The sequence below is a fragment of the Geotrypetes seraphini genome, chromosome 8 (assembly GCF_902459505.1).
Source record: "Geotrypetes seraphini chromosome 8, aGeoSer1.1, whole genome shotgun sequence".
In the NCBI taxonomy this organism is placed as follows: domain Eukaryota; kingdom Metazoa; phylum Chordata; class Amphibia; order Gymnophiona; family Dermophiidae; genus Geotrypetes; species Geotrypetes seraphini.
Window position 1 is genome coordinate 141,839,584 of NC_047091.1, and position 14,721 is coordinate 141,854,304.

Sequence of the window (14,721 nt, forward strand, 5' to 3'; positions counted from 1 at the left end):
TCTACTTTTCTCAAGAGATTTACCTTGATCACTTGCCTCCTCCTCACTGTCAGAAGTGGGCTGGGGCCAAAGGAAGTTCTCTGCATAGGCACCTTCATACTGCTTCTTTAAGTCATCCAGGGGTAGATCAGCTGATAAAACAAGTATTTTTTTTTTAAAATTGCTTTTAACATAGAAACATGATAGCAGATAAAGGCCAAATGACTCATTCATAGTAACAATTATATCTTCCTCTCTCTCTAAGAGATCCCATGTGCCTATCCCACACTTTCTTGAATTCAGATGTTTTATCTCCACCACCTCTACTGGAAGACTGTTCTGTACATCTACCACCCTTTCTGTAAAGTAAAAAAAAAGTTATTTCCTTAGATTACTCTTGAGCCTATCACCTCTTAACTTCATCCTATGCCCTCTCATTCCAGAGCTTCTTTTCAAATGAAAGAGATTTGACTCATGTGCATTTATGCCACGTAGGTATTTAAACATCTCTATCATATTTCACCTCTCCCACCTTTCCTCCAAAGTATACAGATTGAGATCTTTAAGTCTGTCCCCATACGCCTTATGACGAAGACCACGTACCATTTTAGTAGCCTTCCTCTGGATCGACTCCATCCTTTTTATATCTTTTTGAAGTTGCAGTCTCCAGAATTGCACACAATATTCTAAATGAGGTCTCACCAAAGTCTTATACCTGGGCATAAATACTTCCTTTTTCCTACTGGTCATACCTCTCCATATGTACCCTAGCATCCTTCTTTCACCGTCACCTTTTCAACTTGTTTGGCCACCTTAAAATCATCACATATAATCACACCCAAGCCCCACTCTTCTGTCGTGCACATAAGTTCTTCACCCCTTAAACTGTACTGTTCCCTTGTGTTTATGCAGCCCAAATGCATGGCCTTGCATTTCTTAGCATTAAATTTTAGCTGCCAAATTTCAGACCATATTTCAAGCTTCACTAGGTCTTTCTTCATATTATTCACACCATCCAGGGTGTCTACTCTATTGCAGATTTTGGTATCATCTGCAAAGAGGCAAATCTTACCTGACAACCCTTCAGCAATATCGTTTATAAAAATGTTAAAAAGAACAGGCCCAAAAACAGAACCTTGAGACACAATACCAGTAAGGAGAAATTAGGTTCTTACCTGCTAATTTACTTTCTTTTAGCTTCTCCAGACCAGTAGAGGTTAACTTTACGATTGGGTATATATCTAATCATGACCAGCAGGTGGAGACTGAAAACAAAACTTTGGGACAGTATATCCTAGCCCCTCCTCTCTATTTCCCTCAGTCTGCCGAATAGCCAAGCAGAACCAAGAACTGGAAAACAACAGAGAGAAAAAACAATACTCCGAAAGGAGTAACAAATAACATACCCAAAAATGCTGTTGGAAAATGCAGAGGAGAAATTCCCGAAGGAAGAAGGTCCCCACAGCTCGCCAGCTAAGCCAGCCGAGCCACAGCCGCTGTTCTTCAATACTCCCCGGCCCTAGAAAAATACTAGAACCCGCAGCAAAAACCAAAAACTGCCCGCGCAACAGCCCCAACAACAACAACAACAACAGACAGGGTGGGGACCTCTACTGGTCTGGAGAAGCTAAAAGAAAGTAAATTAGCAGGTAAGAACCTAATTTCTCCTTCTTTAGCACTCTCCAGACCAGTAGAGGTTAACTTTACGATTGGGACGTACCAAAGCAGTCCCCTCACGGGCGGGACCCCCGAAGGGCCGATACCAGTACACGTTCACCGAACACCGCGTCCCGACGCGCCTGAACATCTACCCGATAATGCCGAACAAAAGAATGCAAGGAGGACCAAACCGCAGCCTTACAAATATCCACCGGAGGCACAAGCGACGACTCAGCCCAAGAAGCCGCCTGACCCCTAGTGGAATGAGCCTTGAGAAACTCCGGAACCGGCTTCTGACTCAGAAGATAAGCGGAAGCAATCATCTCCTTGATCCAGCGCGCAATAGTAGCCTTAGAAGCGCCAGCCCCCCGCCGAGGACCCGCCAGAAGCACAAAGAGATGATCAGAGCTCCGAAACTCCCGGGTCCGCTGCACATAAGCATGGAGGACCCGACCGACATCCAACTTGCGCAGCTGTCGTTGCTCAGAAGAACCCTCCCGACTACCCAAGACCGGGAGGACCACCGATTGATTGACATGAAAAGGAGAAACTACCTTCGGCAGAAAGGAAGGAACAGGCCGCAAAACAACCCGCTCCTTCGAAAACTCCAGGAAGGGAGCCCTACAAGAGAGAGCCTGTAGCTCCGACACCCGTCTAGCGGAAGTAATGGCCACCAAAAAGACCGACTTCAGCGTAAGGTCCTTCAACGAACAGCCATCCAACGGCTCGAAAGGAGGGCGCACTAGAACAGAGAGAACCAGATTGAGATCCCAAGAGGGAACCGAGGGCCTTATGGGAGGCCTGAGCAACTTGGCCGCCCTAAGAAAGCGAATCACATCAGGAATGGCTGACAAACGCTGACCTGTCACCAGCCCCCGAAAAGCCGACAGGGCCGCCAGATGAACCCGAAGAGAAGACCAGGCCAGGCCCCTATCCAGGCCATCCTGCAAAAACTCTAGAATGTTAGGTAGAGAAGCGCGAGAGGAGACCACTCCCCGCGCTCGGCACCATTCCTCAAAAAGACGCCAAACCCGTACATAAGCCCGAGAGGTAGAAAGCCTCCGGGACCCCAAAAGTGTAGAGATCACCTTGTCGGAGTATCCCTTCTTACTCAGGCGGCCCCTTTCAAGAGCCAAGCCGTAAGACAAAAGGGAGACGGGTCGAACATGGGAATGGGACCCTGCGTCAGAAGATCGCACCCGAGAGGCAGAGGAAGAGGATCCGCCACCAGATGCCTCACCAGATCCGCATACCACGGACGACGAGGCCAATCCGGAGCCACCAAAACCACCAGCCCCGGATGGCGAACAACGCGAAGCAGTACTCTGCCCACTAATGGCCAAGGAGGGAACACATACAACAGCCCCTCCGTTGGCCACGGTTGGACCAGAGCATCCAGACCCTCGGCCAGACCGTCCCTGCGACGACTGAAGAAGCGGGGTACTTTGGCGTTGCCACTTGTAGCCAACAGATCCATCAGGGGCTGCCCCCAAGCACGCACTAGCAACTGAAACGCCTCGGCGCCGAGACACCACTCTCCCGGATCCAAGAAGTGACGACTGAGGAAGTCCGCCTGAACGTTTTCTACCCCGGCAATGTGAGAGGCCGAGAGGTCCAGAAGATGCGACTCCGCCCAAACCATGAGCCGAGCCGCCTCCTGCGCCACCAGAGTGCTCTTGGTGCCCCCCTGACGATTGACATAAGCCACCGCCGTGGCATTGTCCGACAGGACTCTGACCGACTTGCCCAACAAAAGGGAGTGGAAAGCCAACAGCGCCAGCCGGACCGCCCTGGTCTCCAACACGTTGATCGACCAGGAGGCCTCCTCCGTGGACCAGGTTCCCTGAGCTGAGTGACCCAGGCACTGGGCCCCCCAACCCAGGAGACTCGCATCCGTAAGGAGCACCGTCCACTGCGGAAGATCCAGACCCACCCCCTGAACTAGGTGAGGGGTCCGGAGCCACCAACGCAGACTGCAGCGCGCCAAGCCTCGCAGGGGAACCGGAACATCCATCCCGTGCCTCTGGGGAGACCACCTCCGGAGCAGAGCATACTGGAGAGGACGCATGTGGGCCCGCGCCCACCTCACCACGTCCAGGGACGCCGCCATCGACCCCAGGACCTGGAGGAAATCTCGCGCCCGAGGACACCGGGACGCCAAAAGCAGGCGAATCTGAGACTGCAATTTGCTCACCCGGGCCTCTGGGAGGAAGACCTTCCCCAAGGAGGTGTCGAACAGCACCCCGAGGTACTCCAGACGCTGAGCCGGAACCAACCGACTCTTGGAAAGGTTGACCACCCAGCCCAGCGACCGGAGAAAACTCCACCACCCGAGCCGTAACCCGGGAGCTTTCCTGCAACGACTTGGCCCGAATAAACCAGTCGTCCAGGTAGGGGTGTACCAGGATGCCCTCCGACCGCAAGGCTGCCGCGACGACCACCATCACCTTGGTGAACGTCCGGGGAGCCGTGGCCAGCCCAAAGGGAAGCGCACAGAACTGATAGTGCCGACCCAAGATCGCAAAGCGCAGGAAACGCTGATGAGAGGCCCGAATAGGAACATGCAAGTAGGCCTCCGTCAGATCGAGAGAAGTGAGAAACTCCCCCGGCTGAACCGCCAGAATGACCGACCGCAGCGTTTCCATACGGAAAGAGGGAACCTTGAGAGCCCTGTTGACCCCTTTCAAATCGAGGATGGGCCGAAAAGTCCCCTCCTTCTTGGGCACCACAAAGTAAATGGAGTACCTGCCCGTGCCCCACTCCGGGGGGGGCACCGGAACTACTGCCCTGAGATCTAGCAAGCGCTGAAGGGTCTGGCGAAACGCCAGCGTCTTCCCAGGAGTCTGACATGGAGAAGCGAGGAAAAAATCCGGCAGAGAGCGGGCGAACTCCAGGGCATAACCGTCCCGCACCACCTCCAGGACCCACTGATCGGACGTGATCTCGGCCCATTTGGGAAAAAAGTCGCGCAGCCGGGCCCCCACCGGAACCAAGGGGGGCGCCGGCAAGGCGTCATTGTGCAGGACGGGAAGCGGGGGAACCGGCGGAGGGATTCCCTGCCCCCCGACGGGCCCCCCGAAAGGGCTGCATGCGCTGGAAGAACCGACCCCGGGAAAACCCCGGAGACTGGAAAGAAGCAGCCCCACGCCCAGGGCGATACTTGCGAAATTCCCGCAAACGCCCCCGGGCCGCACCACCCCGAGACGCCGGGCGGGCACGGTCCTCCGGCAAACGGGGAACTTTCGAGTCCGACAGAGTCTGAATCAACTTATCCAAGTCCTCTCCAAATAAAAACGACCCCCGAAAGGGAAATTTAGTAAGCTTAGCTTTGGACGCAGCATCCGCCGCCCAAGCGCGCAGCCACAACACACGCCTTGCGGCCACGCCAAAAGCCATGGACTTAGCCGAGATCCGCACCAAGTCATACAGAGCATCCGAGAGGAATGAGGCAGCCATCTCAATCTTCGCTACCTCCTGATCCACCAGAGACCAGTCGTCAGACTCTCGATCCAAGACCCGCTCCGCCCACCGAAACACGGCGCGAGCGACCAGTCCCCCACAAATAGCCGCCTGGACCCCAAAGGCAGAGACTTGAAAATTTTGCTTAAGGATGGTCTCCAATTTGCGCTCCTCAGAGTCCCGCAAGGCAGAACCGCCCTCAACAGGCACGGTATGCCGCTTGGAAATAGCCGAGACCACCGCATCCACGACTGGCGAAGCTAACGTAGCCCGATCCCCTTCAGGAATGGGATACAGGCGAGCCATGCTGCGCGCCAGCCGAAACGGCGTCTCCGGCGTTTTCCACTGCTCAAGAATAATATCCCGAATATCCTGATGCATAGGAAAAGAGCGGGAAACGGAACGGATCCCTCGTAACAGAGGGTCCCCCACACGCGGAGTCTCCGGCGGCGCGTCCTCAAAACGCAAAGCTGAAGAAACCTGTTGAATAAGGTCAGGCAGCTCATCTCTCTGAAAAAGGCGCACCACGGACGCCTCGTCACTGGAGAACGGGAAACCCGACAACCCGCCGCCAGCTTCCGTCCCCTCCAGAGGGTCCTGGAATTCCTCAGAAGGGTCCAGGTCCTCCTCCAGACCGACACGTTCCTCCGACCACAAATCCTCGTCCCACGACACCCGCGGACGCTTGGACAAGAGAGGCGGCGGAGGGGACGTCACGTCAGACGAGAGAGGCAAAGCCGCAGGGAGCGCGGAGGAAACCCCACCCCCCGAGACCCCCTGGGCGCAACCGGGACCCCCAGCCGCCTGAAAATAGGCTTTGCATAATGAAAAGAAAAAATCAGGGGAAAAACCCCCCGAGGGTCCCAAGGGACTCCCTGCCACAGCAGGGGACCCAGCAGAAACCTGCCCCTGCATAGTCAAAACAGGGGGAAGGTCACCTGAGGTGGAAGACAAAATGGAGGGGCCAGACAGAGAAGATGGCGGTTTTCCCGCCAAAAAAGCTCCCTCCATAGCCTGAAGCGGCTGAGAAACCTGAATAGTCTCAGCCGCTAAAGCAGGCAAGCCGGCATCAGCTGTCAAAAAATCAGCTGAGAGGGAATCCTTCGGGGAATCCCTCCGTGGGCGGTTGTGGAAGACCGGGCTTCCCCACTGCTCCAAGCCGACTCGCGAGGCACCATCGGCGGGGAGCTCTGGGCGCCTGCAGCCGCTGCCGACGGAGCTCCACCACCTCACCGACCCAAACCGCCGAGTTCAGGCCGGCCGCGAGTGCCTCGCGGCTGGACTAAAATTGTGGCCTACTCCCCCGGAGAAGGGCACAATTGCTCCATACGCGACCTAGCTATAAAAAAGTGCTGGTTACATGAAAAAATACAGTAAAATACAGTTTTCTTAAAGGGAAACAACCCTTCAGACCAGCACTACCTCAGGATTTTTTTTTTTTTTTTTACAGAACAGACTCCACAGGCTCTCGAAGCAATATGCCTTGCTTGATTTAGGGGGCAAGGCTTACTGCTGAGGCTCCTCTAAAAAAATATGGGGAGGTGGAGGAAGTGGGGGGAGGGACCCCGCTCGTGACCCGCCGGGTTTGACACCCCCGAGGTCGGACGAACCCCCAAACAGAGTCCGTCCAAGCTCCGTCCGGCTAAAAACAGGGACAATAAACCCCTAAACAAATTCCAACAGCCCTACCAAGAGAGATGGGTACATATCACTCAACACCTGCTGGAGACTGAAAGAAGACTGAGGGAAATAGAGAGGAGGGGCTAGGATATACTGTCCCAAAGTTTTGTTTTCAGTCTCCACCTGCTGGTCATGATTAGATATATACCCAATCGTAAAGTTAACCTCTACTGGTCTGGAGAGTGCTAAAGAACATACCTTTCCTCAGAGCTATCTCTATTGACCACTACTCTCTGTCATCTTCCAATCAACTAGTTCCTGACCCAGTCTGTGTCTTTGGGGCCCATCCCGAGGGCACTCAGTTTATTTATTAAACGCCTGTATGGAATACTGTCAAAGACTTTGCTAAAATCTAAATACACCACAACTAGCGCACTTCCTCTATCCAACTCGTCATCCAGTCAAAGAATTTTATCAGATTTGGCTGACAAGAGCTACCTCTAGTAAATCCATGTTGCCTCTGGTCCTATAAGCCACAGGATTCCAGAAATTTCACCATTCTCTGTTTTAAAAGCGTTTCCATTAATTTGCTTACCACAGAAGTCAGACTTACTGGCCTGTAATTCCCTACTTCTTCCTTACTCAGTTATCTCCAAAGAAAGCTATTTTGTCTAAAGGAAGGAAAGAATTCTTCCACATTTATTACTATATAACAAAAATTTAAACTGTCTTTATAAAAAAAATACCACATAACCAACGTACCAATGTTCTTTACTGATGTACTTCAGTTTTCACAATAAAATTAACAGTGCAACTTTATGAACAGCAGCATAGGGCTTTTGTTTTAATTAATAACCTGAGTGAAACCTCAAATTCATCCAAACCAGGGCTGCAGAAAATATTCATATTCATTCGATTTGACCCTGAATAGTGCCCCAAATACATTTTTCGTGTTCGTCCGAATAGTGATTTCAATTTGAATATGAATAATCTGGGACTCTACTGTGCTAAATTCTACTGAAATAACACTTGATCTCTGATTTCACTTTCCTTCTTTTATTTGTTATGTTAATGCCCATTATTTGCCCATTATTTGCATCTGGTATTTGTATTCGGCCAAATAATATTTATTAGTATTCGTATTCGGTTGAATAGTAAAATGTGCTACAAGACCAAACATCACACCTGCCTACCTTCTTTGGCCAAATCTGACAGTTCTGTTAGACGATCTACTATTCCTTCTCTGCTCTCCTGCTCTTCTATTGTTTCCTCTTCATCTTCAGCTAAAAATGTTTGAACATAAATTAAATAACTGCAAAATAAAAAGGTAAATCCCAGTAAAGTGTAGCAACTAACTGGAAATATCAAGGCATCAACCTTCTGCATGGAGTTGAAGCATTCTGTGTAAGAACTACTTGATATGATAAAGGATAATGTTAAGTGTTTTTACTTTTAGGCACGTGGAGGGGCATAATAAAAAAAAAGTCTAAGTTCCCTTTTGGCCTAAGGCCTTAACCGTTGAAAGTAGAAGCAGGGAAAATGTCCATTATAAAAAAAAAACATCCAAAAGGAAGTTTTTTTTTGATAATGGCCTGCCTATACATAATCAACCTAAAAAAAGCCTAAGCCTCAAACGTCCAAAACAAGGGCTTTTAGGCGAAGGAGGAGCCAGTCCTTCGCCTAAAAGCTGAATTCTGTAACCGGTGTCTATCAAAAACAACACCAATTACAGAATCCACCCCCCCTCCCAACATCGGGGCAAGAGGGAGCCCAAGCCCTCTTGCCCTGCGGCACCCCCGACCTCCCCGACACTATCGGGGCAGGAGGGAGCCCAAGCCCTCCTGCCTCGCGATCCCCAAACCCCCCCCGGGGCCGAATCCATTGGGGCCAGGAGGAAGCCCAAGCCCTCCTGGCCTGGCGATCCCCCCCCCTCACCACACGATCCAGCCAGGAGGGAGCCCAAGCCCTTCTGGCCCACGACCCCCTCTAACCCCCACCCCCCACTTAAATACAGGCAGGAGGGATCCCAGGCCCTCCTGCCCTTGATGCAACCCCCCAACGACTGCCCCCCAGAACCCCTGACCGGCCCCCCCGTCAACTCGAGACCCCCCTGCCGACCCCCCCCACCCCCCTTCCCAGTACCTCAAAAAATGTTGGACGGACGGACGGGTGCCAAGCCTGCCCGTCCGGCAGGCCAGCCAGCACAGGAATGGGGCCAGATTGGCCCAGGCGGCTCAAACCCCACCCACAGGTGGGGCCTGAGGCACCTGGGCCAACCAGAATAGGCCCGGGAGCCTTAGGCCCCTCCTGTGGGTGAGGCCTTAGGCACATGGACTCAACCCGGCCCATGTGCTTAAGGCCCCGCCCACAGGAGGAGCCTAAGGCTCCCGGGCCTATTTTGGTTGGCCCAGGCGCCTCAGGCCCCCACCTGTGGGCGGGGTTTGAGCTGCCTGGGCCAATCTGGCCCCATTCCTGCGCTGGCTGGCCTGCCGGGTGGGCTTGGCACCCATCCGTCCGGCCAACATTTTTTGAGGTACGGGGGAATGGGGGTGGGGAGTGGTGGGGTCAGCGGTGGGGGGGGTCGCGAGTCGGGGGGGGGGGGTGTCAGTCGGGAGTTCGATCGTTGGGCGGGTTGCATCGAGGGCAGGAGGGCCTGGGATCCCTCCTGCCCGTATTTTAGTGGGGGGTGGGGGTTAGAGAGGGTCGTGGGCCAGGAGGGCTTGGGCTCCCTCCTGGCTGGATCGTGTGGTGGGGGGAGATCGCCAGGCCAGGAGGGCGTGGGCTCCCTCCTGGCCGGATTGTGTGGTGGGGGGAGGGGTGGAGATCGCCGGGCCAGGAGGGCTTGGGCTCCCTCCTGGCCCCAACAAATTTGGCCCAGGGGTGGGGTGGGGGGGGGGGTTGGGGATCGCGGGGCAGGAGGGCTTGGGCTACCTCATGCCCCATCAAGTCGGAGAAGGTCGGGGTGCCGCGGGGCAAGAGGGCTTGGGCTCCCTCTTGCCCCGATTGTACTCGGTGGGGCCAGTAGGGCTTGGGCTCTCTCCTGGCCCGATTGGAGGGGTGGATTGCTGCGGGAGAGATGGGTCATCTCTCCTGCCGCTTTAGCGATCCCAAGTGCCGCATTTGGCGGCACTTGGTGGTATCGCTATTGCGGCAGGGGAGATGACCCACCTCTCCTGCTCCAATGGTTGCGGTGGGGGGTGGGTAGGTTGCCAGGCCGCTGAGCTGATCGCGCCATCCGCCATCAGCTCAGCAGCCCCTTTTTCGGCACTTATACCTGTTTTGACTTGGTCTAAGTCAAAACGTATAAATGCCGACTAGGCAACCTGTCAAATGTTTTGGTTATACGTGTTGTACGCCTAGGTGTAGGTCGGCCCACCTCCCGTCCTTTCTCCTCCTCTAAAAACGCCTCTTTCCTCTCTGTGCGTTTAGAGGCAGGGGAAAGGCCTAAGCTGGTTTTAAATACGTCTAAAACCAGCTTTGATTATGGGTACTTGGACGATCAGGCTTTTTGATCGTCCAACTAGCCATTTAGGCCACTTTTTAGACTTTTTTTTTTTTTATTACCCTGTTTCCCCGATGGTAAGACACTGTCTTATTTTTTTTGGAAGGCCAAAATATGCTCTAGGGCTTATTTTCGGGGGGATGCCTTATTTACATTTTTTTCTAAAAAGGGGGGGCTGTCTTATTTGACGGCTGAAGAATCGGTCGGCCGAAAAATCGTACCGTGTATGGCCAGCTTTATCCATCATACCATATATTGTACCATTTAATGTCCCCAATGTTCTCCATCAGGGAAACACAGTAAAGAGATCATTCTGTAGTGCAGCATCAGAGGGGACTTGACAATGTGAAACCATTGTTTATATACCGTATGCATTTTAAACAGGCTTTATATACAGTAAGTGGTATTGCTCACAGCAAAAGAAACCTGTCTGCGTGTCTCACTTTTGGATGTTCTGGCCGTGAACAAACTCCTGCAGTCTCCGTTAGGGAGGGATGAGGGAAGCTGCCTGTGTTTCCTTGCGCGGAGTCACGTGCGCGCTCTGCAGTCCTGTCACTTCCTCCTCTTCACTTCATGACGAGGCGCAGCACGCAGCCATGGAGGCAAATACGGTAGACGGAGGGACCACACGGAGTCACCCACCGTACCACCCGATTCGGGTAAGCGCAGGTATCGGTGGGTGGCTTATTTGCGGGGGGTGCCTTATTTTACATTTTTTTCTAAAAAGGGGGGGCTGTCTTATTTGATGGCCCTGCCTTATCATCGGGGAAACAGGGTATGAGCCCCTTATTGTTTTCCTATGAAAACTGCTGCATGTATATGTGAGGTAAAACTAGCTCCATGAGACATTCCGATTGTTTGAAGATACTGTTTCATAACTCAGGCATGTAATGGCCCACTTTCCCTATACATTCATGCTAAACAAAGCACACCCAAAACCAAGTTCAATTTTAAAAAGCTGGCAAACCTTCTTCATCGGTCCAAGAGGTACTTGCTTTTCTTTTCCTTCCGAGGAACACTGAATCCTAGCATTAAAGAAACAATTACTTTGTGGCAATTTTGTTTAACATTTACATAGCCCCAATGGGGAAAATGGTGAGGGAAAAGGAGGCATCACATCAGCTAAATGCAGATGACTTGCAGTTTTTCTTCTCTGTGCAAGGTTAATATGAGTCAGCGTGTTAAACAGCTTGAGCTGTGTTTGGAGAAGATTGAGAGGTGGTTGTAGGATAATCAGTTTGTGCTGAATGTAGAGAAAACAGAAATTATGCTGGTGGTTAGATATATAGATTGGAAGATGCCTAAGGAAGTTGAGGTTTTGGGTGCCTGGCTTCCAGTGAAGAGGTTTATAAGTTGTATTAGAGTCAAGACTCTGTATGCAAGAACAGATAGAACAGGTGATTCGTTCTTCTTTTTATCAACTTCATGTGCTGAACAGCCTGACAGGCTTTGATTTTAGGATTGTGGCTCAGAGTTAGCTGCTTAGTAAGTTGGATTATTGTAATCGTATACCTAGGGATTTCTGTTGCACATTGGAAGGCGCTAAAGCTTTTCAGCACATTTGATTACTGGAACCTCAAGACCAGTGTGTCAAACTTTTTTAGCTCTGGCACACTAAACGAAGCAAATGTTTTTCGTGGCACATTATAATTGAAATTATAAAATTGCAAAACCAACACAAAATTAAATTTGAGTTATTTACTTAAAGTTCTTTAGGCTATGCATGGGTAACTACAACAATAGTGAAAGTAAAGTAAATAGAATTGCTGATCAATGCGGTGGATATGCTTGTTTTTGGGTGCAAATTAACTCAAAACGTGGCTTGACAGTCAACAAACATACATTTTATCATCCACCATTTGCAATCGTTATCTTTTTTTAATTTAATTTCTTTCAGCTGAAAATCCAAATTCGTAAAGATAAGAAGATCCAAATAGTAACAAAGCCTTGATTGCTTTGTTGCTCAAGTTAGGATAACTACCGCATAAAAAATAAAAATAAAATTACTTGCCGTTAGTTTTCAAGGACCAATCACGTCAAAGAATGATGCTCGTCTGGGCGGTTGTATCCTTACACACAAAGACATTCATAACATTGACAGACGCTTGCGTACACAATGTACATGTCATCTACGAAGGGAATTTGTTAAAAATAAAGTAAAATTCGGGAATCTCTTGTGATACACCCGGAATCTCTTCCAGCCGCACCACTATACCGTGGCACATAGTTTGAGAGACACTGCTCAAGACATGTGCATATTGCTCCAATACTGAAGAAGCTACATTGGTTGCCAGTGTTTAATAGGACTATGTTCAAAGTGTTATATACTTATATACCAGGCCATTGATGAGACAGCTCCCTGGAATTTTTCCCAGATTCTGAAGGTGCATCAGTAAGTGTCTTAAACAAGTGAATCTGGGCAAGGTGGATTATGCAGAGATGAGGGCAGCTACATTTTCAACTGAGGGACCATGGTGGTGGAACAGCTGGCTGGGGTATTTGCAGCTTGCTGCTACTATGACCCAATTTAAGAGGCTGTTGAAAATCCATTTGTTCTTACTGGCATATCCTGTGACATAATGAGAGCATAGATGTGATGTGGGGTAGCCCTTCAATTCATTTTTGTCTAATATGTTGCATTTTATGGTTGTGTATAGAGAATGACACGGTGCCAAAATTCATCACCGTTCCCATCCCCGCGGATAACCGTGGGAAACCATCTTCATGTTATTCTTTAAGGAGAGAGGGAAGAATCAGATTATGAATGGCCACAACCACTGACCCACAAGCTTTGCTTTGAATAATGCTGGTGTAGAAGGACTGAGGTTGAAACAGACACTACAGAATGACAGTCTCTGGTATCCAGAGCACATAATGTGATGTCATAATGCCTCATTCCACCAGAGCCTAAGAACCAATCACATCAGTGATGTCACAATGGCTTCATTATCCTTGGCTCACATAAGAATGAGAGTATGAATGGCCACAACTACTGACCCTCAAGCTTTGCTTTGAAGAATGCTGGAGTAGAACAACCTGAGGTTGAAATAGACACTAAAAAATGTGTATACAGTTTTCTTACAGATGTTTTATTATGATCCGCCTAGTATGTAGTTGGAATATAATTAAATAATAAATAAAACATAAATGAATAAAACTTTATACATAGCAGCACAGGCGGACTACATAATTTTTTTAAATGTAAACAATAGAATTAAAGGGGCTTAGGTGCTAAAAATCCAAGTTGCTCCCAAACTCACATCTCCCATTAAAACAGTGATACATGTACTCCTGGCAGAATTCTGCGCTACTGTGCAATGCAGAATTTTCGCAGAATTCCCCAGGAACGCAGAATCACCCGACCGAGGTCTGTGCAGATTTTGGTGTCAGGTTGGCACTGCATCACTGTGGCCCAAATCACTGCCAGCAACCTCTTTGGGCAGCCTGAGTGGGCTCTGCAGGCTTCCCTCTACCACGGTCCTATGCTCACTGATGCCAATTCCTCTTCCTTTGGCGGAACAGCGGTAGAGGGAAGCCTGCAGAGTCGGCAGCAGGTTGCTATTGACTGGAATTGTATTGCTGAGGCAGTGGACAAGAATGCTGGACTGGGGACAATAGGGAGAGTGTGAAAGATGCCGGCTGGAGGAATTACCTGAGGTCTGCACAGATTTTGGTGTTGGGTAGGCAATCCCTTGCTGCGGCCCAAATCACTGCCAGCAACATCTTTGGACAGCCTGCATGGGCTCTGCAGGCTTCCCTCTACCATGGTCCCACACTCAATGATGTTACTTCCTCTTTTTCGGCAGGACTGCAGTAGAGAGAAACCTGCAATTAACTGGAATCAGCGTTGCAGAGGTAGTGGACAGGAATGGTGGATTGGGGACAATGGGGAGAAAGTGAGAGATGCTGGCTGGGGGAACAGGGGTGAGAGAGATATTGGCTTTTTATTTTCTCTAGTATAATTCAATGAAAATACTGAATTGTACTGATATTCTGGATGATAATTAGCAAAAATATTGTTTAAATGTTGTCAAATAAACTAGCAGATACTGCAAATTTTGGCCATAGAATTTTGAATTTTTTTTGTACAGAATTCTGCCAGTATACATGATAATATCATGAAACACCAAACCCAGATTTCCAGATCGAAAAGGGAAAAGCCGCACTCTGTTTTCTAAGTGCACTACTGAGCTCTGCCAAAAAGATGACTCACCGCATTGTCTTCTTTTCCTATTTTGAAACCACCCTCTTCATATCCTGCAGAAAAAAATGATATAACTGTAAGTCACAGTGAAATTTGGTCTTACTTGCTAATTCTTTCCTTGAGTTCTAACACAGTTCAGACATATGGGTTATGCCCTCTACTAAAAGATGGAGACAAAAAACAAACACTTGTGAGCACCCTGCAACTTCTCAGTATTCTTCTGTAACAAAGAAAACGTAAGCTCCTCTCCCCCCACCCCAAATTTTCATGAACAGTTGGGAGGGGAAAGGGTCAATGA

General features: G+C 50.0%; 1 protein-coding gene across 4 annotated transcripts in view; it reads right to left on the minus strand.

Moving 5' to 3' along the window:
• The window catches only part of LOC117364636 (E1A-binding protein p400-like), a 203,503-nt gene that overhangs the window by 120,040 nt on the left and 68,742 nt on the right, over positions 1-14,721 (minus strand). For 3 of the 4 annotated variants that reach the window (XM_033954039.1, XM_033954038.1, XM_033954037.1), the window contains 5 exons: positions 14,433-14,476; positions 13,872-14,027; positions 11,187-11,244; positions 7,911-8,000; positions 24-131 (listed from right to left, as the gene is read on the minus strand). In XM_033954039.1, coding sequence (XP_033809930.1) covers positions 24-131; positions 7,911-8,000; positions 11,187-11,244; positions 13,872-14,027; positions 14,433-14,476 — 456 coding nt within the window. The remainder of the gene's footprint in view (positions 1-23; positions 132-7,910; positions 8,001-11,186; positions 11,245-13,871; positions 14,028-14,432; positions 14,477-14,721) is intronic. The other variant, XM_033954040.1, reaches the window with a different exon arrangement.